The sequence below is a fragment of the Cuculus canorus genome, chromosome 15 (genome assembly GCF_017976375.1).
Source record: "Cuculus canorus isolate bCucCan1 chromosome 15, bCucCan1.pri, whole genome shotgun sequence".
Classification (NCBI taxonomy): domain Eukaryota; kingdom Metazoa; phylum Chordata; class Aves; order Cuculiformes; family Cuculidae; genus Cuculus; species Cuculus canorus.
Window position 1 is genome coordinate 12325893 of NC_071415.1, and position 26955 is coordinate 12352847.

Here is a 26955-nt window from a genome sequence, read left to right on the forward strand (position 1 = left end):
GGTTCGGCCGAACCATTTTGCGGCAAGGGGGAAGTGCTGTGACATTTAGCTGCGCAGGCGCAGCACGTAGCCTTCCTGCAGCTCAGCGCAGGCGCAGCGCGAATCCTTCCGCAGCTCAGCGTATTTCTCAGTCCAGCGCTGGGCGGGAGGTGACTGGGCGATACGCTGACACGAAACCTACCGCCGTTCCCTCCCTCCCCCCAAACCCTGCGCCGTGGGCTCGCCCGAGGGATGGCGGTGCCCGAGCGGGCGCTACCAAGTTCGCGCGTGGGGGGAAGCGCGTTCGTGCTGGGGCACGGGCGTCTCTGAAGTCTCGGTGTGGTGTTGGGCTGGCCAAGTTCTGTCTGAGCGAGCCGAGCTCTCCGTGTCCAGGTCACAGAGTCAGAGGATGCTTCCAGTTGCGAGGGACTTCAAAGCCCATCCAGTTCCAGCCCCCCTGCCATGGGCAGGGACACCTCCCGCTGGACCAGGGGCTCCGAGCCCCATCCAACCTGGCCTGGAACACCTCTAGGGATGCACGACTTCCCTGGGCAGCCTGTGCCACTGCCTCACCACTCTCACAGTAAAAAATTTCATGCAAATATCTCATCTAAATCTCCCCTCTTTCAGCTCAAAGCCATTCCCCCTCGTTCTATCCTTGCACTCCCTATTTAATAGCCCCTTTCCAGCTTTCCTGTAGGCCCCATGTTAGCTTTTGTTCTCAAGGAGCTATGTTTTCTTTGGTATTGTTTTTGAACTTTTTAGATTTGTGCCTTTCCCTGCCTCCCTTAATGTCACTCATTTTGTTTTCCGATGACATTCGATAACATAGCCTAAATGAAACATGTGTCTGAATTGACAAGACTACACACTCCTTGAGTCTTTTCTAGTCAAAATCAGAGCCTCATCTAGCGTGGCCTCAAACACCTCCAGGGATGGGGCATTCACGACTTCTCTAGGCAACCTGCGCCAGGGCCTCACCAACCTCAGCATAAAAAAAATCCTTATCTAGTCTAAACCTCTTCTCTTTTACTTTAAAACCGTTACCCCTTGTCCTATTGCTACAGGCCTTGCTAAAAAGTTTTTCGCTGTTTATAATCAGCCCCCTTTAAGTATTGAAAGGCCACAAGGTCTGCTCGGAGTCTTCTCCAAGCTGAACAGCCCCAACTCTTGCGTTCACGCTAGGGCCCCTCGCACTGGTACAGTAAGAAATGTGTCATTTTTTTCAGCGTGTGTGCTCATACAATACATTCCGAGTGGCAAAGGGAACCTAGAATTTGCCTCGGGTATAATTTTGAGGTTTGGGTGACTTTTTTATAAGAAAAGGATCAGAACAATACTTGAGGAATCATTCTTCTGTGTTCACTTAGAGATGAACACTTGTGTTTTGTATAGGGTTCTGTTTGCGGTTTTGCCCAGTGCTTTCAGTCAAATCATCAAAACATGCAGAACAAGAATGCCAGCATAAAAAAAAAATCATGAGAACAGATATTGTACTTAGCAGTTTAGGCTTAGAGCCTATCTTATATTGCAGGATCTTTCTTGTTTAGATAAAATCTTGAGAGAAGATCTTTGAGACACCTTACAACAGCCTCCCAGTACTTAAATGGGGCCCACAGAAAAGCTGGGGAAGGGCTCTTTATTAGAGAGTGCAGGGAAAGGATGATGCAGATTGGTTTTAAGCTGAAAGAGAGGAGATTTATGTTAGATATTAGGAGGAAATATTTTCCTGTGATGGTGAACAGGCACAGGTTGCCTGGGGAAGTCATAGCTGCCCCATCTCTGGAGGTGTTTAAGGCCTGGTTAGATGGAGCTTTGAGCCCCCTGATCCACTGGGAGGTGTCCCTGCCCACGGCAGGTGAATTGGAACTGTGTGGTCTTTCAGTTCCTTTCCAACCTAACCCATCTTATGATTCTATTCTATGATTCGAAGATAAAAAGCCTGGAACCCCCAGTTCAGTAAGTTATCAGCTTGTCACAAGATGGCATCCTAACTCCGTCCAAATTCAGTGGGTTGAGCCTGTCAATGCCATATCCCAGCTATGGGCAATGCTCATGAATGGAAATGATGACTGCACTTTCTGCAGTTACTTTTTTACCTCCTTCTATCATGGTCATTGACCAGACTTTGATATGCTAAAGTGTACAGAGAATGCTGTTTTCTCTCTGCCACTTCAAACATATACTTTTCCAAATGTGAGGACGTGCTGTGGTTCAATCCATCGGCCCAGCTGTCTCCTCGAGATTACATGGCTCTTCCAGGACTGTGTATGTAGTCTCGTTCACCTATGTTTCACCGCTCTCACATTGTCTTTATTGTTGGAATATGCAGTTTTTGTATATTGCCATTCTTCCTGTTTGCAAGCTAACTACCACTATTCTTTGCCTTCCAGCAACCTGAGGGTGAGTGGAAAAACTTTCAGACCCAGAGATTTTTGGCACTGGCTAGCTGGAGCCTTTTCCTGTAAGTATTCCACATGCAAAACTCCTAATCAAAGGGAAATTTGGGGAAAGAAATGTAGCAGGAATGGCTTTTTGTAACACAACTGTCAAACCAGCACTGCCTCATGAATGTTCCGGAGTGCAAGTGATCTGAGAATAGCAGAGCTGACAGCAGTGTTTCCTGAACGGAATTTTGAAAGAGTAAGCAAGGTCTTGTGTTCTGTATGAATTTTTATCTAATACTGATAGGATGTGCACAGAATGACGCATGGACAGGCCAGGGCTGCAGGTAGCCACGTACTTTTGCTTTACATTTGTTCCCTGGAACCTGCTGACGCTTGCCCTTTCTTTCTTTCTCTAGTGACTATAGTTTCTTTGTGCTATAGGTTTTCCAGAAGCTTTTGTTGCATTTGCAGCAAATATGGAAGTGTTCAACAACTTATGTCAAGCACAATCTTTCTGGCCTAGTTAAAATATTATTTCTGCAATTTGATTATTTTTCCACAGTATTTTTCTTCAAGATTCCTTCCATGGATTGCAAAAGCCATCCTCAGTTAAAAATGTCTTATTTATACCAAATAAACAGTTATGCTATTAGCTTAAGTATAGAACAATCAAAAATCTATAGCTAAATGAGAACATGTTGATTCCGCTGTTCATTTTCTCGAAAAAAATGCTATATAGGCAAAAAATTGCATAGCATAGTTTTCAGAAGTGCTGAGCGTGCAAAACTCTCCACTCGACTGCTGTATAAACATGATTTGAAGGGCCTCTCAGCTTAAATAATGCCATGCTTTTTTAATTTTACACACAGTTTTAGTCTGCACCCACGCTTGTGGGGATTTCAGCTGAAATAGCATGGAGGCGAGAGGCAGGAGGAAAAGGAGAATCACTCAAGTCATTTGCATCTTCATAGCAGCATGAAAAGTTTCAAGGGAGAACATACGGTCATAATTACTTACACCTGAAATTATCTTAATTTCATAACTTTCTGGTTTAGTTGTCTATGCATGTCATGGAGATAACTGTTTGTCTTCCCATAATTAATAATAATCAGGAACATTAGTTAGTGAATGCATCCAATACTTTGGCTATTAAAACCATGAAGCATTATTATGGATTGGTAGCATCTTTTGGATCGGGAGGTCCAAAATCTATTCCTGTTATTGTGTGTTGCTTGCTTGATGGTATTTTCAGGGAAAACACTGTTCAACACACATGCATTATGTTTCACCAGTGTCAACCATGTCATTCCTGACTAATAAAGTACAGGAAGTGGGAAAAAAAATCACTAGTAAAATGAGAAGCATTCATACCTTAAATTCTTATTTTTATGCAGTTTCAGAAAGGGTATTTGCATTCCAAATGCTTATATTTCTTTGTCATCTGCAGACTTGCTCAGGGTGCACTCAAACTCACTGTCTATATCATTGATGAAGATATTAAACAGCACTGGTCCCAGTATGGGCCCCTGAGGGACACCACTTGTCACAGGTCTCCATCTGGACTTCAAACCTATTGCTACAGGCCTTGCTAATTTTTATCTGTCTTTATTATTTGGCCCCTTTAAGTAATCAGCCCCCTTTAAATATTGAAAGGCCACAATAAGGTGTCCCCAGAGTCTTCTCCAAGCTGAACAGCCCCAATTCTTGCCTTCTCTCTAGGGCTGCTCAAGCTGGTGCAGAAAGAAATGTGTCATTTTTTCAGCGTCCATGCTCATACAATACATTCCGAGTGGCAAAGAGAACTTAGTATTTGCCTGGGATATTATCTTGAGGTTTTGGTGAAATTTTTATAAAAAAAAGGATCAGAACAATACTTGAGGAATCATTCATCTGTGTTCACTCTGAGATGATAGATCATAGAATCTTAGAATGTTTTGGGTTGGAAGAGACCTTAAAGATCATAGATTCATAGAATAGTTTAGGTTGTAACAGACCTTAAAGACCATAGAATCATAGGATGGTTTGGGTTGGAAGGGATCTTAAAGGTAATAAAATCATAGGATGGTTTGATTTGGAAGAGACCTTAAAGATCATAGATTCATAGAATGGTTTTGGGTTGGAAGATACCTTAAAGATCATAGATTCATAGAATAGTTTATGTTGTAAGGGACCTTAAAGATCATAGAATCATAGAATAGTTTGCGTTGGAAAGGATCTTAAAGATCATTGAATCATAGAATGGTTTGGGTTGGACGAGACCTTAAAAATCACAGAATCATAGAATAGTTTGGGTTGGAAGGGACCTTAAAGATCATGGAATAGTTTGGGTTGGAAGAGACCTCAAAGATCATAGAATCATAGAATAGTTTGGATTGTGAGGGACCTTAAAGATCATAGAATCACAGAATAGTTTGTGTTGGAAGGGATCTTAAAGATCACAGAATCATAGGACGGTTTAGATTGGAAGAGACCTTAAAGCCCATCCAGCCCTAAGCCCCTGCGACGGGCAGGGGTCCGACTAGATCAGGCTGCCCAAGGTCCCATCCACGCTGCCCTTGCTGGGGGGCTGTCTCCTCTGCCCCCGCGGCTCCCCTCTCGCCCCGTTCCCCGCAGACCCCGGCGGCAGGAGGCGGCCTCGCTCCGCCCTGGCGGGCAGGCGGGCGCTGCGGAGGAAGGGGAGGGCGGCGGGCGGCCGCGGCCTCACATGACTGCGGCGATGGACGGCGAGGCGCCCGCGGGCAGCGCAGGTGCGGGGCGGCGGGCGGAGCCCCTTCCCATCCTTCCCGCGGGAGGCGAGCTTTCCCTTCTCCCTTTCCTCCCGTCCCGGGGCTTCGTTTCAACCCCCGGTTCCTCCCTGCGCCCCGCAGTGGGCTCGGGGGGTCGGCGCTGTCCCCGCGGAGCCCCCATCCCCTCCCGGGGACCAGCGGGGAGGGAGGAGCAGGCGGTCAGATGCGCCCGTGGGAAGCGGGACACGGAGGGAGCTCGGGGGGGGGAATGGGGAAAAGAACGCGTGAGGCGCGTAACGGGCAGAGGGAGGGAAAGTTTGGAGGGAACGGGATGATCCAGTTCTCCAAAGTCCTCTTCAGCCGGGCGAAGTTCCACACTGGCAGCTGCCGCTCTGCGCGGTGGGGTTTTTCTCTCTCTGTTTGCAAAAAAAAACTGGTAGAGGTTACAAGTGAGGGAGCTTAACCCAGGGACAAACGGTTTGGTTGCATTGTATACAGGAGTCTGCGTGAGTGTCTTCTTGATAGGGCTGTGATGTTCCTGGTGCAGATATTGACCGTAAATATGTTATTCTGGAATGTTTTCAGGCTGAGAAAGTTGGATTTCTTCAGCCTGGAGAAGAGAAAACTCCGGGGGGACTTTAGAGCAGCTTCCAGTACCTGAAGGGGCTACGAGAGAGCTGAGGAGGGACTGTTCACAGAGGCTCGTAGTGATAGGACGAGGGGGAATGAGTACGAGCTGGAGAGGGGCAGATTTAGACTAGATATAAGGAGGGATTTCTTCAGGATGTGAGCAGTGAGGCCCTGGCACAGGCTGCCCAGGGAAGTTGTGGCTGCCCCATCCCTGGAGGTGTTCAAGGCCAGGTTGGATGGGGCTTGGAGCCTCTGATCCAGTGGGAGGTGTCCCTGCCCATGGTAGAGGGATTGGAACTGGATGATCTTTAAAGTCCCTTCCAACCCAAATGATTCAGTGATTCTACTTCTGTCTACAACTGATGTAAGATATTGGGGTATTGAACAACTGCCTTTGTGGTAAATAAAATAGTCTTCCTGTACCAAAGAGAGAGCTTGTTCAGGTCTGTCTGTTCCGGCTTGACTGTCTGCTTCAGGAGCCTGGCAGAGGTCATGCACTTGTTTCTGGTTAGAGTAGTCCTGACCTGGTCAACTTCCACGCTGGCGGTACTGCTTCTGTCACTGACCCACTCAGCCTGGTTTAGAAAACTTGTCTTTCTTTGCCAAAGCTGATACTGTGAACACTGAGAGAATGGTCTTAGCAAAAGAAAAATAATGCTGTGAAAGCAGGAATGTTCTTATTTCCAACATCATGATGCGGGTGCAGTCATCTTAGAAGTTTCACACCTGTGTGTAACTTTTTGGAGGTCAGTGAATATTCTAGGAGGATCTGGATCTCCTGAGGAATGACGAGAGTCCTGGCGGGGGCTGTCGATGCATGCTGTGGTAGCACATCCAAATACTGTCTTTTTCTATTTTGCAGGGTTAAAAGTACTTCTATACAATTAAGAGAGAAAAGAAAAAGGATAATGTTCAATACATTCAAGTCAGTTTTGCACAGTCGTTTGTATTTACTTTTTTTTTTTTTGTTCTCTTGCTCCCACTTGAGCCTGTTTTGCAATGATTGCAAGGAGCTAATCCAGGTGTGTTGGGTGGGCAGGGACGGTGCTGTCTCATTTTCTTCTAGCCTCCTCGGTAGGGAGGGCTATACCAATTGCAGACAGTAGAATTTGCACAAAACCACTATGATTTCTCCCGTGATCAAGTTGTGGTGGCTTGGCACAGGTTGGTGGAGGATGTGGCATATACATATGTGTGGCACTGGTACAAAAGGAGGGCATCTTTGGTGATTGCTTTTCAACAGTATTTGAGATGTGAGTGAGCTTGTTCTCACTATAAAACACATGAGAAGATCACTGGGAGACTGCAGTGTGTGGAGTGCCATGCCATTTTGGTAATGCTTGAATAGGAAGTTCAGATTTTTCCCCAGTGTAATTAAAAGGGTGAGGAACATGCAAGGAAGATGAGAAGCAAAACAAAAAGATAGTTTCTTCTGATGGTGTTTTCTTGACCTGTATAAGGAAGAATGGTTGTAGAAACTTGATGATTTTACAGTTAAGCTAAAATGCCTTTGTAGAAGTTTCCTGGAGAGCAGTTGTAAGTGTTAATGCTTGTTGGGTTACCTTTTGGGTCTGAACTTTTGCACTTCCATCGTCTTTGTTAGAGCTAGATGTGAAAAATGATAGTTTAGGAGTCTTCCATTGTGAGCTGGGAAACTGCCTTAGTGAGGATTTGACTTTTTGTCTCTATAGTCTTTGGGAACATTCCTCAATGGACTTTTCTCCCCTAATCCTGTTGTTTCTTCAATATGTGTAGCTCCTTCTCACTTAATATTGTGTTTACTACAGCTTGGGACTGTGGTTTCCTGGCTGACTTATGAATAGAACGTGCTACTTATATTCCCAGACTTGGAAAATCACTTAATTAATCAGTTGATGATTGAACAGCAGAATTAAAAGAACAGGGCATTAGACTTAAAGTTAGATAACTTGGTGTTGGGCGTCTTTTCCTGCTGTAGTACGTGATTGCGATATTTTGAGAAGCAGCTAGAGGCCTGCAGCTATAGGGGAACACAGAAATGCTAGTGCTTTATTATTATTATTATTATTAAATAAAGCTTAGATAACCTCATCTGGCTGTTTTTGAGTTGTGCTATTACTTCTCTGCTTCATTTTGAAAAGCACCAAGTGCTGAACAGCAATTTAAAATGCTAGGGAAAAAAAGAACCAACCACCCATCCACCAAGAAAATTCCCCAAACCATAGCCACCCCCAAGACCTCAAAAACAAAGGAAACAAATGAAAAACCCCAAACCAAAGTCAGACCAGCCAGCACAGGATGCGTGGTTGATGGCTGCACTGAGAAAGTTGTGGTTGTTTTTTTTGTTCTTTAGGAGAAACTCAAAATATTAGAGGCTGTTTTCCAACATCTAATTGTATGGTAGTACATTCATTATTTTATCTTGTGTTGGTTTGGCATTGAATAGCTTGTATTTGTATTTAGTTCTTGGGAGGGAGAAGGAGGGATGCTATCTCACCATCTCTTAATTAGTGTGAAGGTAAATATGATTACTGTTCTTGAACTTAGTAAGAAATATGGAACTCTTTTCCACATTGAACATAGATCTGTGTATTAGTTAGCTTGCTAGACTCATCCCTTTGCACTGTTTCTTTCTAAATAAGAATTGCGTGGTTTTAAATTCCTTAAAAAACACTACAGTTGTCTCAAAAATCTGTAAAGCTTTGAATAGGAAGAAAGTTGGTTTTGTTTTTTTTTTTTTTTGTGGTTGTTCTGTTTTTCTTTTCTTGTTTTTAAGGGATTTTGAATTATGTAAGAATTAAAAGGGGGGGGGAAAGAAAGGCAGGGAAGAGAACCTGTTTGAAGTTGTAGTTGAAATCTGCACCAGCTTTCTGAGAGGTTGATATGGACTCTGGATTCTGGAATTAGAGAGGAATGTGTTTGACACAATAAGGGGGAAAGGCATTTCCATAATTCCTGAGGCTTTTTCATGAGAAGACAGAAAGGAAAGGGAAATGCTGATGAATGATATTTACATTGCTGCTTTAGTATTCCTGGCCCAGGAGTCTGTAGTGAAGCCTCCGTTTTTGCCAGGGAGAAATCTGAGGTATCACTGTACAAAAACAGTCAGTTCTTGTACTGCCCTGCATTTCCCGTGAGTTGGATCACCTCTGCTCTCAGGGCTGTGGCTTATGATCACAGAGAAGTCATCAGCTTATTTTTTCTAAAGGCTTTGCTTCCTTTCTGATTCCTTTCTTCTTCTAGAAAATCCACTACTAATATAACAAGTAATTCGGTGGCACCTTCTACTTAAGCGTGTCTGATAAATTTAGCTGATTAGCACCTGGTATAATAAGGAGTTGTTAGAAGCAGCTGTCTGTAAAATGGACATAAGGCCTCCAGATTTCATTGACAGGACTTAAATAGGGGAAGGGAAAATTGTATTGTGATTTACCACTGATGCTTCCAGCCCTTGCATTGCCCTTCTCATCTACATGTGCTTACTCATGTGCAAATCCTGCGTACAGCGGATCAGACACTTGAAATTCTACTTTGGGTTTCATAAATGCATGATTTTAGAAAAACTGTTTGAGGAAACTGGTAGCTCTGTGGAGGGCAGATTGGTGTCTAGTTGTGTGGATGGGAGTTATGAACATCAAGCGCTAACTAAAGAGTGAAATGTGGTATAAAGTAGCGAAGCTTTCTGTTTCAGTTGTTCTTGGGAAAAGTTTCTCAGCTCCTTTTGATCCAAAGGCTACCTGACTTGTTACTGAAAAAAAAGTATTATGCCATGTTTTCGTAGTTTTTTTTCCATTACGGCCAAACAAAAATTAGTCTACCTTTTCGATGCTGCTTTAAACTTTTATTTCTTGTCATTTTGTTGGCTACTTGTTTGTGTATGTATCCATAGATGTACTCTTTTTAACTTTTATATCAAATTGTTTTCATTTGTACCAGGCTACTGCCTGATACCTTACTGACAACAGAGCAAATCTGCTATAGTAAAAGGCTCGCCTGCACAAAAAGATGATTTTGTTTGCTTCTCTCTGTTCCATGGGACCATTCCCTACCTCACTTCTGTATTCACTTACTGCTCTATGTATATAAACTTTACTAGATAATGATCTGCTGAAACCAAAGGGAATGTTTTCAAAATTAGCTGCTCTCCAGCAGAGAGCTCGTGATGGGAAGCATTAAGTGTTTTGTTACAATGCATGTAAATCCTTGTCCTGGTTGAACACAGGAGCTCATACCAATGAGTTCTCACTATTATCCACCATTCCTGGCCAGGGCTCTTGAGGCTGTTCCTGAATTGACTCTTTAGTGAGTGGAGTGAAAAATGGGCTGCAGAACAGCTTCAGTATACATTGCTCTGCAGGGTTAATGATAATGCCACAGTAAGTGTTTTCTGGAACAGGTTAACAGCTGTTCAAAAGTCATCTTGTTGCATTCTCAGACCAGTGTTTGAGGGCGTAAATTCACCCTGAGTAGATGTCTTGTTGAAATGAAACACACTGAGATTATTAATGAAACAATAATTACTCAAACTTGTTTGTATGGTGGTCTGATTTGTATGATTTCACACATTTAGACAAGGTCGAGACCTAAAGAAGCTACAGAATATTTCAGGAAGAGCCATGTGTGTGAACTGCTGATAAAGAGAAGGTATTTCCTGTAGGTGAATTTTAGAAAGCAAATTTAGAGAATAACTTGATGAAAACTGGCAAAGTATTGCAAGTGAAAGAAACACTGTGGCTGAATTGTCAAAGGAATGCTGAGTCTTATCTGGATCTCTCTGTGGGGCTTCACTCTGTTGTTGCCTTACGGGATTATGTGGGTTCAGGTCACTGTAAGGAGTTGTTCTCAACTTCAGTTTGGCTGCTCATGCTGCAGCTTCCAGGACTTGTAGGTGGAGTACTGAAGGATTTGTTCCTCATCCTATAAATCTTTCTTCCTGATACCTATATTTTCCTGCTTGGAGTTACAGTGGTTTACCAGGCAGGGCTGAGCCATAGTTTAGGGAACAAGTTGTGCCATGAAAGCCCCACTTTATGGGTCGGCCAGCAGAAGGATAGAAAACTGGGAGAGTGAATCAATAGGCAGGAGGAGTGTTGTTAGTACTGATCTTGGGGAAATAGATGGGTTGCATTTTGACCATCCCCTCTGCGGGAGGCTAGCTTGCAGTGGTGGCCTCTGAACCCTGAACCAGTACTTTAGCAACACAGAGGGCTGGAATTTCGTGTGCCTGTGTGCATTGGAGGAATAATAAAATCTCCCGTGTCATGTTGCATTTCACCGGTATGTCTTGAGCAATTAAAACCAAGAATTACAAGGGCGTGCACCCAGAGAACCGCTGCTCTGGGGAGCTGGGCTTTCCTGTCCTTTTCCATAGTTCTTTCTGTGTGTATTTTTGATGCTTCCTTTTGATAGTGTGGTTTATTATCCTTTGCTTCCCCATGAAAGGGCAGGTGGGCAAGGATTTTTCTACACTAGAAAATCTTTTGCCTTGCTATCTGTATTGTGAATTTTCTTTCCTCCTTTCCTTCTCAGTTCAGCATCTGTCTGATGGCTGTACAGGTAAGTTACCTCTTCATCCCACAGAATCCCATGTCAACATTGAATTAGCTTGCATTATCGTACCACAGATTTCTGGCAGGTAGCTGGAACTTTTTAGAAGCTGCTACGTAGGCGAGGTTAGTAGGTGATACATTCATCTATTTAAGCAGAGGTGTTAAGACTTGCTTCTCTGAGTCACATTAGCAGAAATCTGAAGCCTGATGAGACATGTGGGATAAGGTCATTTGTCCTGGATTTGGTTTGGTTTCCTTAAGTCATTTTACGGATCAGAGAATGAAGTGCCTGTTCTGAAGCGGTGTGTCTGAGGAATCGGAGATTACCTGTTTTTCCCATTTATCAGGGCCTAGAGCATGTGAAGGAACAGGTGGGAAATCATTATCAGGAGGAGCTCAGGGCCTTCAAGTTAAGAATATGAGTTCTTGTCTTCCCCAAGTTAATTTCTTACAGAGTTATCAACTTTTTGAACTATGTGTTGAAGCTTACTTCTATAGTGTAGCTGTTTTTTTGTGTTCTCAGAATTTTAGCTATGTTTCAGAAGGGGAATAGCTTCTGCACGATGGCAAGGAAGGGATGATTAATATCACTTAGCTTTTCTAGATAACTTTTCATCAGTGGATTCGACCTGGTTTCTAAGAGAACTTGCTTGCAGTATCCCTCTTAAACAGCCATATGCAGAGAGCAAGCAACCCATCTGTTCCAGACCGGAGAACAGAACTCGGGTATGGGTTATATCCATGTTTTTCACCCTGTTTCTTAAGAAAACGTTCTTACAGTCACACAATATGTGTAGTTATGAAGTCAAATTGAGATAATGGGCTGCAGTCAGTCATGCGATAAGAGGGCATTCTGAGTCATCATCTTTGCCCCTTTGATGCAGTTTGTCCTCCAGCGCCGTATTCTTAAGAGGCATCTTTTTTTCACTTTTGCATCTGACTGAGAATCAGTCTCTCTGTCCACAGCTGTCCAGCTATGATTGAATTCACTGTAAAAACTGTTTGTTTTATAGCTACAAGCAGCAAAATGGGTATATTTGAAAGATTTTGTCAGAGCTTGCTGTGATTGAGGAATTGTTGGGTTGGTAGCCCGTATTAGGAACCTTTTCCCCTGCTCTTGAGCATATTGACATCATAAATTATTGTGATTCCTGCCTGCTGTAGCAGACTGTCATAGAATTTAATAGAATTATGTCAAATAAAGTGTCTCCTTCCTTTGTAAGGATATGTAAAATTAATGCATTGAATTTCTGCAGTGCAGTGAAATAACATTTTTTTTCTCTGCTTCAATGAGTTGTTCTAGGCAGGATCCAAAAGTGCTGAGCTAGGGTTTTGTTCACTTTGGCAGATCCTGCTGTGGTGGGAGCTGGACAGACAGGAAATGCAGGCCTCTTAGCTGATTCACAGAACAAATTTGGCCTGTGATTCTTCTTTTGCTTAGTAGAGATGTCTTTCTGACTCGGTATAATTGGTGGTGTTCTTGGGTGTTGTAGAGGGAGGTACCAACATCTTGAACGTGTGTGAAGTAGCATAACCTCCTTGGGGAGTGGCTTGACAGTTGCTCTGGCTGTGTTGCACCACTGTGGGAGCACTGAGTGAAGGAACAGAATATTTTAAGGCTATTTCACTTAATCTTATTGGGTCTACTGGACCATTTTCCCCTTTTTGTCTTTTAGATTTGACAAAGCCTCCAGTAAATGAACCGAGGGAACCGGAACAGTTTCTAATGCAGGCGCCCCAGGGAAATCCACTGCTGCTTTCCCACACCCTACAAGAGCTATTGAGCAAGGATAGTGTGCAGGTGGAGCTTATACCTGAGAAGAAGGGCCTTTTTCTGAAACATGTGGAATATGAGGTTTCCAGCAAGGTAATGTGAACAAGTATTGGTCTTAGTGAGAATGTGTCTTCTTAAGAATGTTTGTGCAACTGCTGTTGGCAAAGTCTTGACTGATTTGATAGACGTTTTGGGTGATGCTGGTTTTGAGTAGGCCAGTTGTGTGGGCTTACTTTAAATGCAGTAGCACTCTGCTTACTTGACCTGGGCTTCTGCTATGGAACATCTTCTGACAGGTCTGATGGGTGGTCTGCCAGTTTAATCGCTTGAAACCTGGACAAAAGCAGGTGTATAACATCAAAAATGGAATATTTTTGTAACAGATTGGTGTAGGTGACTGGATATTGCAAGCTAGTGAAGAAAGTGCATTGGCAGTGCTAAACTGAAGTCCTTTACAAACAGAAAAGTCACTGCAAATCCTGCTGAGTGTAGGACGCTTCCAGTTTGCTTGTCCCAATCCTGACCTGTAGGTTCCTCTCTTGGTGTAAGAGAAAATTGAAGATGATGTGTCTTTTCCTATTTACAGAGTGTACAGTCAAATAGCTCTCCAATAGCTTCTGTGTGTTTTTTCAAGAAGGAAATCTGTCCTCTGCAAAATAGAGCATGAGCAATTTACATCTCCCAGGCCACCAAAACATCAGTTACTGAGTAGCACTCAAAACTGTTGTAGTCAGTGTTGTACATATTCAGAGACACGTTTGGGTCACTTGTCTGTAGTGATGTTTGGTGTTTTAGGCTGATGTCCTTAAGTTTGTCAAAGACAGTTGTGAAGGAGAAAGGGCGGACACAGTGAACCCTTCTGTGGGCTTTCTAAGACTAAATGTTTATTTTTCCTGTAATTTCAGGGCAAGAGACTCGGTGATGCTGGTGGTCTCTTTAGGTTTCAAATTCAGGAACCTGTTGCCAACTCATTTCAGTCGATGTCATCTCTCCTACGCTTGTAGCGGTATAATGACACTTCCTCAAAAAGAAGCATAGCTTGGCCTTGAGCTTCATCTAACATCTGCACGTAAATCAACATCAGATGTCAAAGCAGACAGGGAGGCCCTGGAGGTGGTGTCATACTCCAGTTATATGGCTCACTGCTTTATTTTTGAAAGCATATAGTGCCACAATAAGTGGTAGAGGATGTGCAATGCAAACATAGCAAGGTATTTCTTATTAACTGCTCCAGCAGTTGAATCTGTAGAAATAGTGTGTGGAGTCTAGGGGGGGTGTTAGTTATTGTTTTTAAAGGATTTCTGCCTCTTGAGTGTCTTCTTGTAGCTTCTCCCTAATTCCTTTTGGAATGCAAAAACAGTTTCTTTAGCCTCTTCTGCATATTGATCTAAGAAATACAGAGTGAAGGACTAACGTTTTAAAGGTACTTTCAATCTTTGTTTATAGATCTAACATCAGTGAGAAGTCTCATTTGTGAGGTTCACTTAAAACATCAGTTGTTTGGGCTAGTACTTAACATGATCTAAGACTGTTTTGCCACCTCTGGATTTGAAACTGATTTAGAGTTCCTAAGAGCTGGAGCTCAGGGACTTGCACTACTTCAAGAAAAGAGCTCTCTGGAGCACTTTCAGAGTGTCAGTGTTATTTCTAAATGTTCTGTCTAATTCGATAGACCACAGAGTTTAAGAATAAATGATATAGAACCACAGGAGATTTAGGGATATTTCTGATTCCTTGGGAAACCTTTTCCTTTCCATTTTGTTGTCTCATTCATCTTGCGTGTGAATGGAATCTGACTTAGCTTTTAACTGAAAATCTTATTCTGAAAAGGACTGTAGTTAGAAGAATGCCATCTCTATTCATAATCGAAAGGTGGCTGCCTTTGGAATCTTTTCTTCCTCCTTCCCAGCACAATGCCTCTCAATATAAGAAATAAGTCATTCTGGTGTCTCTGGCTGTGATTTCTTTCTTTTCTTCCTTTTCTTTTCAATGCAGCTGACAGCAAAAGAAAAATTGTGGAAATGCTGCCGATTGTCCAGTCTATGTTTTGATTTGTTTTTTCTTCCCCTGCATTGCTCTATTGCAGAGATTCAAGTGCTCAGTCTATAGGCGATATAATGATTTTGTGGTATTCCATGAGATGCTGCTGCAGAAGTTCCCCTATCGTATGGTGCCAGCACTTCCACCAAAGAGGATGCTGGGAGGTAAATCTGGGTCTTTTGTTTGGTGGGAGGGGTCATGGTGCAAGCAGGGTTAAGATGATTTGAAAAGAAATGTTTAAAACTTAGCAAGTCTTTACTTCTGCTTGGCTTAGAAAACAACTCTGAGGCTGTAATGCATGACTTGGAGGTGTAAATTATTGCCGTCCTGCAAATATATCATATGTAAGATAATAATGTAAAATGTCAGTGTTCTTTTTTTCCATGAAATTTTGGTATCCAATGACTTTTTTTCTAGTAAGATTTGAGGTGTAATTCTATGCAAGAGCATGGCAGAGTGGCGGTTTTTTTTTTTTTTCAAGGAAAATAGGTTATGATGATCAATGCAGAGTTGTTACTGTACTGTCGATGTACGTATATATTGTAGTGAGTTGTCTTGGAAAGTGTTCAGAATAGGAAAGTTGTGTGGAAATTGCGTTGTTTCTCTATACTGAGAGAAGAGTAGAGGCTAAAATAAAATCTGTATTAAAAGGCTTAAAACTACAGAGGAGCAGATTCAATGAAACAAAAAAAAATAGTTATCTGGTGAGGCCATACTCGATCCTGTTTAGTTGGTGTAGGGTCCTGACCTCATAAACACCTAGAAGGGTCTGGCAAACACAGTGGTGTTCAGTGAACAGCTTCAACGCTGCATGTTGCGGTATTGCCTTCTGCAGAAGTTTTATGATACAGGCCAACTGCCTTAAAGTAGCTATCCCCCATTTTTTTACTCTTCTGAAAAGGAGCTAAAAAGGATAACCAGAAACTGAAAATTGAGGCTGGAATGATTGACAGTTCATTCAAATACATTTTAGCTGTTACAATAGGTACCAATTAAGTATCCCAAGATGGAAACTGTATCAAAGCTGGTTCAACTGCATTTTTCACGAATCTGAAACATTGGCACTGTTTTTAAACGTCTATTGTTTCAAATTTTGCATATCTGTAAAATCCTGTCTTGTTTTCTATTTTATCTGCAAAAGAGCAAGATTTCACTGTCTTGTCTCTTGCCTGTGCTGCTAAGCCGAACGTGTTTCAATAAGTAATTGGTTTCAGTCGAGGGGTCGGTGTGTTGCTACGGTCAAGAGGAACTGGCAAACAGTGAGCAGAGCGGGGTTTATAATGAACTGGAATGGAGTAAAGTACTAGTTCTGAAAAGCTTCGATGGTTGTGTTTTCTTATGATGGGATGTAAATTGTGAAGAACTTTCTTTGAGGTTGCGAAAATCTGTCTGTTGAATTTGGTCTGATTCAGTGTTCTCAGCCAGAATTTCCAGAATTTCCACTTCATGCAACATATGTAAGCAGAGTGACCTTCTCCAATGAATTTCGGTGGAGAGAGGATGCCTGAAAGCAGCTACCAATATTTATAATTTGTTAGTCAGTGTTATTTCTTTGCATTGCTGGTGTGTTGGTATTTCTGTGCATTCACTGGTGCATTTCATCCTGCAGATAGCGTATGTTTAAGAAAAAAATTATAGGATTAGTTTCCTGATGGTGCTAGGAGTACAGTCCAATGCAGTCCGAAACTACTGTAAAGCAGAGTGATGATTGATTGTCTTTAGTCCAGTGACTCTGCATGTAGAAAAGCTGTGTAAATAGTCTTAATAGAAGCTACAAACAGGAGGAGGAAATGGAATAAATAGTTCTTGCTTCTGAGGAGGTTAATGGACTGACAAATGGAATTGCAGGACACAGGATTTGATGGATTAGTGTGTTTCTTGCAACCTTCTAGACCCAGAGCAGGATGGCAAAGCTTCACGCTCTTGATACTCTGTGTACTCATCTACAAAGTTACACTTCGTTTTTTTGATGATCTACTCTCATCTGTCTGTCAGATGAAGGAAATCTGCTCTGCTCGTGTCGGAGGAGGGCAGCAATCTGAGGCAGGACAGGTGGGAAATGTGTAAGTGACTTCAGAAATCTCCACGTAGGCTAAAATTTGAACAAAGCAAAATCAAGATCTGCAGCCTTAATGATAGAAAAAAATCGAAGGATCATTATAGAGAGTCTGTGCAGCCAGTAAACTCCCAACTTAAAACTGAGGCAGAAGAGTAATGCTGTTTCATTATATGGGAGTGTTGGGTAAGAGCATGCCTTTAATTTTGTTCTGTGCTGCTTTCTCTTCCTTCAAAATTATTTCAGTTTAATTTTTCATCTTTCCTGAAAAACTCCAGGGTTTTTTTGATTTGCTGCCGTACTGCAGTATCACCAAATTGAAACTCTTCCTGTTTCAGGAAGATGAGCAGAATGTTTTTAGCTTGAGAAGCAAGGACTCTGGGTGGATGTACTGCAGGTGTGTTGCCATGCAGGTCTTGCAAAGTACTTTCTGATACTTTGGGTGAAAAAGGTGGACGCTGATCTTGAACAAACAGCTAAAAAACCCCCACCCCTTTGTTCTCCCTCCAGCTCCCAAATGCTTAAAAGTGTGGAGGAGTGACTGTTGAGGGTACAGCACATCGAAGCTAGTTCTTTAGTTTATTGAACAAAACCCCCGAAATTATTTGTGGGATGTTCACTTTGCAAGTGGCAAAGTGACCTTTGCAGTTGCATGAAGCAGCGTGCTGTGCACTTCCCAGGAGTCCCAAACAGACTGAGATTCCCTTTGAGGATCAGCTATGGAATTGATTCAGAGGAAAAAAATCCTTGTACAGCCATGGTTTGTAAGTGGAGGCCTCATGCCTTAGGCTTGGTTGTTGTTCCTGCTTACCTGACCTACCCTGTGAAAAAAACCCCACATACGTCTGTATATGCTGGATTTCAACATGGTGTGAAGAACCACTTGAAGGAATATTTGTTCTGGTGGTCAAACAAAAAAAAACTGTTTTAGGCAGCTGACAGACTACAGGTAATCATTCTTCGGGGTTTTGTTGCAGTGCTTTAGCCAGAGTTTTAAGTGCAAATAAATTATTGGACTGAGTGCTTTCTGTTTTCTCTTTCTGACCAGCTGTAACGTGTGGTGTGTTAATTGAAATTTATTTTTTCTTCTTGTAGCTGATCGAGAATTCATAGAATCAAGGAGGAGAGCACTGAAGCGTTTCATAAACCTGGTGGCGCGACATCCCCCTTTCTCAGAAGATGTGCTCTTGAAACTCTTTCTGTCCTTCAGTGGCTCAGTGAGTACTCATTAGCAGTAGTCTTGAGATTGCAGATCATCTCTGTGTTGCTGGCTAGAGAGTTCAGAACTGCTTTTGACGTACGCATTGTTGCTTCCCATGATGAGGAGAATTTTTTCTCAGTAGATATTTCTGCAGCTGGAAAGTGGAAGGTAATTTCACTGAATGCCAGGAGGGTAGTATTTTGAAAATGGTAACTGTTCTTAAGGGAATCCATATTATGCTTCTCCTTAAATTAAACCTAGCCTGGGTAAAGCTGTATCTGCTAAGCTGTGCCTTATTACCGCAATGTATCTTGAGACCTGTGTGAGCTTTCATGCATTACTTAGTTCTTCCATGCTCACTTGATTCTGTGTCTTCTCCAGGATGTACAGAATAAGCTAAGAGAACTGGTCCAGGGAGTAGGAGATGAATTTATGACCTGCAGATTAGCTACTCAGGCCAAGGTAGGTATATGATTTTCTTCTGGCGTATTATTCTGGTTTCAATGGCTCTTTCCTCCAGGTGGGTCAGTTAAGGCATTTGTTGAGTGATTGTGCCCTTAGGTAGGAGAGAGTTGTTTCCAAAGTTTGAAGGACTTTTAAACTTGTGATTTTATTGAAAAGATCAAATAAATATTTGACTTTTAAGGCCCTGATGTTTCTAGCTAAATGCTGATTCAGGAATATGATAAAGATTAAACAATGAATCCTGCCCAGACCATATTTCTCAGTAGTTGCTTGTCCTTGCATAACAAACACACAAATGCACGTACTGCACAATTTAACAGCTAATACCTAGACTTATGTCTTCCCTGTGTGTTCATGCCCTTGTTCTGTCTGTCGTCTTCTCCCTGTGGGAGAGTACTTTGGACTGTTACAGAGGAGTTAGTTACGAGTTCTTCACATATCCGTTTATCCCAGTGATTAGTGCTATGGCAAGTTTTAAATATACATTCACAGTGTTCATTGAGCAATTTTAAAGTGAGTTCAGGTTCTTCAGGTTCCTGCAATGCTAGCAGAAGGTTTTGCAACTGGAGCTTAATTCAGGCTTTTACCAGTGATGTACAGGTCAAAAAGAGCTGAACTTTCAATACATGTTTGACTCTGCCAGGCTGATGAGGCTGGCTGCTAGTAGCTTCAGATCAGAACCTGTGAGCTTGAAACCTCACAAACCCCGTTTTCACTGCATAATAGAATTGCAGATTCTGCCAGCTCTGTCTGCACCTGGTATTTGAACCTCTTTCTGCCTGTGGAAATTAGAGGTAATTGTATGACATCTGACGCAGACACCTAAATTGTGAAGCTAATCTCTTCAGGGTTGTTACAGCATGGCATGAGAGAGCGAGCCCAAGAGGGAAACCTGTGTCTCTGCCACCTCTATGGTGTGCCCACAGTTAGTGGATATGAACGTACCTCTGATTTGTCCACTTGTAATCTCTCTTGCACTTCTCCAGGACTTCCTTCCAGCTGACATGCAGGCCCAGTTTGCTGCCAGCAGGGAGCTCATCAGAAATATTTATAATAGCTTTTATAAGCTTCGGGACCGTGCAGAGAGAATAGCTTCTCGAGCCATTGATAATGCCTCAGACCTTCTCATATTTGGAAAGGAGCTAAGGTAGGTTGGGAGGTTGAGGGTTTGCTAATGTGAACATTTCTACTGTTGTTTCAGAACTCAAAACTGTTATAAGGTTTAGCTGCAAATGATTTGGTAAGAATGGGTATTTCAATGCATGCTGTAGATCATAATAAAATTTTTCTTACTATAAAATTAGAAAATGTATGTTTTCCACTAAGGTTGTGTTCCATAAAGCAAGAAAAAGAAAATACAAATATCTTGACATTTGGGTACTATTTTTACTGCTTTTTCCCCTAGTATGTACACAGCTGTGCGTTTGTGATTGTGCAGTAGTAGCTCAGTGGTGGAAGCTATTTAGACAGATTTGAACCTCTGAACTGCTCTCTGCAAATAAGTGTATCTGCTTAGTGGAGTTTGTCTCCTAGATTTGTCTCCTACTTATCTTCTCCTAGTGCTTTGGGCTCAGACACTACACCGCTTCCTTCCTGGGCTGCTTTGAATAATAGTACGTGGGGGACTCTGAAACAAGCCTTGAAGGGCCTGTCTGTGGAATTTGCACTTCTGGCAGATAAGGCTGTGCAGCAGGTGAGTTCTTTGTTTTTTTTTCTTCCCCCTGCTTTCTGCAAAGTGAAGGAGGTGTGTTGCCACCTTAAGTTTCATCCTGAGCCTCTGATAGAGGCATGTGAGGAGAGAGATTGTAGTCCAAACTCACTTCCTCAACCACTAGCTTGTGTGTTCAACCTTGAATGAAAAGTCTGGTTTGTGTTTAAATGGGGGAAAAAAATATAATGGGTAAGGGAAAAGAGGGAAAAGCTGTCTTTCTTTTTTAATTTCAAGTGGTTATGAGAGAAGTTGAGTTGTATTACTGTACTGAGCGGTCCAGAAGTCTTGCGTTCTTATTGATCTACTACAGATAATCCAGTAGAACTTACTTCTGTATCAAATTTTGACATTGATGTACTTAAGTATTACATGAGAGTCATTCAGACAGAAGCATCATATTCCTGTGCAGGTGTGCAGTGTGATAATAACTGTTAGAATAATGTGAGAACATGACAGTCTGGGAAGGAAAAGTAATAGTTTTGTCTTCACCTCTCTTCATCTCATTGTGTTTAATACTCAGCATGCTTTCATAGATCAGTCAGACCAGGCCTTTTTCTCTAGAGGTTATGCTCCAGAGAGCTCAATTGAGAGAGCAAGAAAAGACAGTATTTAGTAAAATAAAAAAACAAGTAGTTCAATTTGGCTTGATGTCTCATCTGTGCCTTCTGATGCATGCTATTACAAGGAACATGCGGGTATTTATAGCTTTAATGGATTAGTTATCTTGTTAGAAAGGAAGATGAAAGATTGGAGGAATCTGCAAGAGCAAGAAATTCCAAGCAGAGAGAGCTGAAAGGACTGACACACAGGCCTGTGAAACTAACTCCTCTTGTTAGAATGATCAGTCAATTGGAAAAGCTGTTCCTGCTCCAGTCAGATCTTTGTTCTGCATACTGAAGTCTAAACACTCCACTGCCATCTGAAAGACTTTTGATGCGGTTGTGTAAGCACTGATGTACCCTGGAGAATACAGCGGAGGGGCTGCGTGGTGTAAAGATGTGAAAACTGTGATGTCGGCTCTTGCCAGGCTTACGTCAAATGTACTTTTTCCTTGTTTTCTAGGGTAAACAGGAAGAGAATGATGTGGTGGAGAAGCTGAACCTTTTCCTGGATTTACTCCAGTCCTATAAAGTGAGCTCTGCTTGTTCTTCTGCCAATGAGAATGTTGTTTGGAGCAACTTGTGCTTTTTAGAGGGTGTAACGCCAACTGGATGGAAAACTGTCTGGGAGGCCAGTTCAGAGGCAAACTGGGCATCTGGCAGAAGGAGGGGAGTGGCTGCTGGCCATAGCTAGCTCTGTAGCCTTGCTGATCAGCTCATCTTATGATGAGAGCTTGCCAGACAGCAGACTCTCTTAGGAATTGAAAAATATGACTGCTTGACCTATATGGATCGGCTGACTTTTTTCCAGTTTTGGCAGCTTTTGAGTTAAAGCAGTGAATTAGGTGACTACTGGTTTGTTCATGGAGAGCTGAGTTGAGTTACAAGTGAGAGAAAGTTTGTGCCTTTGACTGAAAGATTAGTATTAACTTTTTTTTCAGAAGTACCTACTGAAATTGTATGTGGCAGTCTCTCCTGACATTCCCAGGCCTGAACCGAAATAGAAGGGCACGGGCAAGCTCTTACTGCAGTTAATTGCTAGCACTTAATATTGAGAAGGGCATAAAAGATAAGAGGCCCGATAGGATCCAAAATGTTGGCAGAAATGATGCTCCAGATTGCCTCTTAAGCTTACTGGCCTGGGTCCAAGCAGTTTTGTTTCTTGAATTCTTAGCTGCCAATGTTTTTTTTGACCCTCTTAAAAACAAAGGAAGAGAAATCTGCAGCATAGAAATTGCATAAAGCGTGACTGTGTGTTTGTGTTCTTGATGTGCTTGACTTGTGTGTTTGCTGTCTCTTAGCTTCTCCTAAGTACCTGTTTTTCCCTTTTCCCACAAAGGACCTGTGTGAAAGACATGAGAAGGGGGTATTGCACAAGCACCAGAGAGCATTGCATAAGTACAGCATGATGAAGAAGCAGATGATGAGTGCCACTGTGCAGAACAAAGAACCAGAGTCCGTGGAGCAATTGGAGTCTCGGATTGTGGAGGTAGTGCAGATGCCTGGGAGAGCAAAGGGTGGTACTGGACTTCTGAAACGGTGCCACTATGTAGCTCAGTCATATTTGCAGAAAGCCCTTAGACTGAAAGAGTATTCTGCACTTCAGGTAATTTGAGCTACCTGCTGTGCTACAAGGAAGACACGTTTATTTTCCTTGACACTTGTTACTGGCTCTTTGGCAACATGTCATTTGTAGGAGCTGTGGAAAGCAAGTCTGCATGATGGAAAGTGCAGTCGCTGTCATATCAAATGGGTCCAGGAGCTGCTTTTTTAGGGTTTTGGTATATTTTGAATTGCTAGTATGGTGAGGAATGCTGTTTTCTCTTTCTCTTTTCCCTCCTTGGCACCCTCTGCCTGGCAATGCATTTCACTGAGTTCCTTTTCTTTCAGCAAGAAAATGCTATCCTAACCATGGAGCTGCGGAATTACTTCTCTCTGTATTGCCTGCATCAGGAGACACAGCTTATCCACATCTATCTGCCTCTCACATCTCATATTTTGGGAGCCTTTGTCAACTCCCAGATCCAGGGTCACAAAGAGGTGAGTTCTGTTGGACTGTATTCCTTTTCCAAAAATGTTAGTGTGAATTGGAATGTATTTGTTTTCACCTGTGGGCCTTCTTCCTTCAACCATATGTCCAAATGAGCTCTTTCGTGGTGTCCTAAGAAGTCACCTAAGGCCTTCACACTTTGGGGTGAGGATCAAGGCTGGCATCTAACGCCTCTAGGAGACTTCTTGCAGCAAGTTACTGTGTTTTTCTTTTTCTTCTTCTCTCGTCTTTAGATGGCCTTGCCCTACAGGTAGCTGAAGAAGACCCAGCCTTTGACTAACTAGCTGTTCTGTAGTGAATGATGTGTGCTTGCTATGTGAATCTGTTTTTGTTTGTTTTGCCACACAGAAAATATATAATGAGGAACAACTTCCTTGGTTTTGCTCTGAATTCAAGAGCTTCCTTTTCTTAACCCTTAAATTTGACCTTCAGCATTCCCCGTGTTCAGACTTTCTTGCATTTGTTGGGTTAAAAGTCTTTGCTCCTTCAGCTCCCTTCCTTCTTTGCAGTGATGGAATTTGCCCAAGGTCTCCCTTCCATGCATGCTCAGAGAGCTGCATCCTAGCACCAACCTAGTCTAAAATGGACAATCTGAGTCCACTGGTCTTCCCCAAAATTCTTAGCAAATTTCTGTTGTGCTTTTGAGTGCTCTAAAACTGCTGCTAAAACACAGTGTGATAACATGATTACCTGTCATGTTGTCACATCTGTTTTCTCTCCTTTTCCACTCACAGATGAGTAAAGTTTGGAATGAATTGAAGCCGAAGTTGAGCTGCCTCTTCGTGGCATCTAGCAATATGCCAACTCCACCATTGTCACCTCCAGAGGGAAACTTCTTCTCCAATTAATGCTCTGAGCATCTAGCATGGAGCAAGGAGTGCAATCAACGCAGGGGTGGGATCTCTACCTCCAGATATTAGAATGGATCCTCCAAACAGCTTTTTTTTTTTTTTTTAATATTGCTGCTTTGAGCTGCTCTCTGATTTAGACAGACTGGATGTGGGGCTGAACGTACGGATGTACAGACAATCTCTTAATTTTGAAATGCTCTGGGGCAGAGCTGATGTTTATTCTCCTGCAGACACGTTTCATGGGGTCAGGATATGACCTCGTGCAGCGAGTGCTGCGGTGTTGTTGCTGATGCCTCTGCATCTTGCACTCCGAGTCCTCCAGCTGTGTGCTGACACGTCTCTGCGCATCTCTGAAGTGCTTAAATGACCAGGATATCAGAAGCACTTGCTTGTAGCAGAGATGGATTGCCTTTTAAGCTCAGAGGGCCTGTGTTAGGGGCATAAGCGCATAAGGGAACCTGAAAGCCATCCCCTGTCCCATTGATAGGTGTCTGGATTTGTTTTCTTACTGGATTCGCTAGCCCAGCTGGGCAGGGGCCGGCGCTGCTGTGGGATGGGGTTTCCCCAGCGAGGCTCGGCAGGCTGCCTTGTCACTGCATTTCAGTTAGCAGCTGTTGGACAGCCTGGGGACTCGCTTGGGTTGTTCAGTTTGGGGCCAAAGATGACTGGGTTCAGAAACTCGGAGGAGTTTGACTGGCATAAATGAGAAAATAATAGAATAAAACACTCCTTAGTTATAAACCACTTACACTGTATGAGCAGAACAGCTATAAGGTAACTTGTTTACTTTGTTCTTGAGGTCTTGACATCCATCTGCTGAGTTGCTGTTTAGGACTATTGGAGAGCTTCTGTCCCGAAGACTGGTGTTTTCTTTGGTCTAAGATCAGATGAAGTATCCTGTTACACCAGCAGGCTGGGACCCAGTGCTGATAAAGTTCATTAGCAAAAAGTTAGTGTTTATCAGGATGTTACTGCCGTTCTTTTTTCTGGCTCTGGGTTGTGTTTGTGGAGGAGAGAAGACAATTAAGTGATGGTTCTTTATCTCTAAAAGTAGCACAGTCCTTGGTAGTGGGGTTTTCAGAATTGTCTGTGATTGTGATAAAGGGACTAAACATTCTCCATGTTTCACTTTGAATCTCCAGTGACTTTTCCTCATGAGGGAGGAGAATTTGAATGCCCTGTTACCTTAGGGGAAATTGTGCATGTCCTCCAGAGAGACTGATAAGCGAAGAAACTGCAAACGTATGCAGCAAAAATCTACTTGAACAGGACTCTCCTGAACCAGACTTCTCTGGGGCTGAAATAGCTGCCCAGGAGAATTTGGTGGTTGGCTTCTTAGCATTTCCTTTGAGTGGGTAGAAGGAAGCACATTAACAAGGATGGGTGCTTGCTGTCAAACTGGAACCATTACAGTATTTTTCCCATGGGGGAACTTCCCCATTAACAAGAAATATATTTAAATCCTCCAATCACAGAAGCTTTTTTCCTTTTTTTTTCCTTCTCTTTTTTTTTTTATTATTATTTAGAAAATTTTTTGCAACATAAAGCTCTTCCTAGTCCAGGTGGAAATTATGGATTAGTTTCATTAGCTGGGCGGAAGGTAGTAAGTTATTTGCCCGATTTAATGAGACTGGCAGAACTGTTACACCCCTGAAAATGTGGTGAACTGTACTGATGTGGGTAAGTTTCTTGGATGCTGGGCCTTAAGGAGAGTGTAGGGAGTCTTTAACAACTTTGCTCAGAAAGCATTATCAACAGATTTTCATAGCAATCAAAATGTTAGCTCTCTTCTGAGGCTTTTCTCCTGCATACTGGCCTTGTCTGGTGAGACATGAACTGCAAATGGCTGTGACAGATTTGATTCTGTCTCCTGAAGATTCCTGAAGTGATGCAGAAGGGATTCTGCTCACAAGCCAGAGCAGAGTGGCTGGGGAAGGAAATGTTTCTACAGTGCAGTAACAAAGAAGATACTATCTCAAGAATGGCACAAAAGTTTTTTTATGCTTGACTTTTGGTTAGGAAGACAGTTTGTGGTTACAGTGTGGGAAGAGCATTTACTGTATTTTTAAATGCTCTTTGCTCCTATCATCTTTAGACGGTGTTGGCTGGTTGTGGCCTGCCCTTTGCTTAGTCCAAGTACCATCCTCCCTTGTTTACCTTTGTTTGTCTGATGGGGTGAACAGTCAAACTAAGAGAATACTGTATGTTTTGGGGCAAGATCCATCTCTGTGGTGGGTCTTGTAGGTAACGTGTTGGGCTGGGGGAGATGACTGGGATGTGCTCTGTTGCAAAGTATTAGTATTAGTAGAAAAGTTACAGGTTTGGACTCTATTTAAAAACAAAACTCAAACCCCCCAAACCCCAAATATCTAAGCGACATTTGGGCTTTAGGCTGACTCCTCTTTCCTGTTTTCCTTCAAAGGAAGGACCCTACAGTCCAAATGCAGAGACTGTGATGATGGTAAACACAGACCACACGAGCTACAGAGAAACTGGAATTGCGTTGTTTTGAGAAAACATCCACCCCTCCACTGTCAGCCCTCGCCTCTTCGGGGAGAGCAGTTTTGGGGTGGGGTTTTGTTGCTTTGATTCTGCTCTGCTCACCTGTTGAGATCAGAGGCCTGGTGTTCTCAAAGCTGAGACAGCTAATGGCACTTTCAGAGTTTATTTCATACTGGACTGCCGAACTTCTCATTCCTAAACACACTATTTCATACAGCCCTTAGTCTGAAGACCTTATTTCTGGGAGACTGGTCAGTGTGCAGATAGCAGTGTTGTGTCAATCCCAGTCTGTGAGGGATTCCCTTACTGTATTTGTCCTGTTTAGTCTAGGGATCTGTCAGACTTGGAGAGCAGTATGAAGTGCAGCTTCCTTCCCATAGAGGAATGCAGCAGGGAACTGGTTGTCTGTCTACCCCAGTCAATGTAGGGGAAACAGTTCTAGCTACTGCCAAGCTA

General features: G+C 42.7%; 1 protein-coding gene across 2 annotated transcripts; it reads left to right on the forward strand.

Annotated features, from left to right (window-relative positions):
- The first annotated feature begins 1873 nt into the window (after positions 1-1873).
- Positions 1874-26346, forward strand: SNX8 (sorting nexin 8). Of its 2 annotated transcripts, XM_054080206.1 has the most exons (12): positions 1874-1938; positions 2373-2443; positions 12927-13117; positions 15111-15228; positions 18216-18337; positions 18703-18783; positions 19773-19933; positions 20347-20479; positions 21560-21628; positions 22436-22585; positions 22987-23136; positions 23881-26346. In XM_054080206.1, exons 1-12 carry the CDS (start codon positions 1889-1891, stop codon positions 23992-23994), a joined length of 1410 nt encoding a protein of 469 aa, XP_053936181.1. In that variant the 5' UTR covers positions 1874-1888; the 3' UTR covers positions 23995-26346. The 2 variants fall into 2 exon arrangements, with proteins under 2 accessions (XP_053936181.1, XP_053936182.1); XM_054080207.1 differs by lacking the exons at positions 1874-1938; positions 2373-2443 and adding an exon at positions 5043-5113.
- Positions 26347-26955: the final 609 nt, after the last annotated feature.

Bases quoted from the DNA above. Each gene is read 5' to 3' on its own strand.
- SNX8 (XM_054080206.1), top strand. From the start codon at position 1,889: ATGATTCTATTCTATGATTCGAAGATAAAAAGCCTGGAACCCCCAGTT. The intron at 20,480-21,559 runs GTGAGTTCTTTG...CTTGTTTTCTAG, and splicing joins CAGATAAGGCTGTGCAGCAG to GGTAAACAGGAAGAGAATGA. The intron at 21,629-22,435 runs GTGAGCTCTGCT...TTTCCCACAAAG, and splicing joins ATTTACTCCAGTCCTATAAA to GACCTGTGTGAAAGACATGA.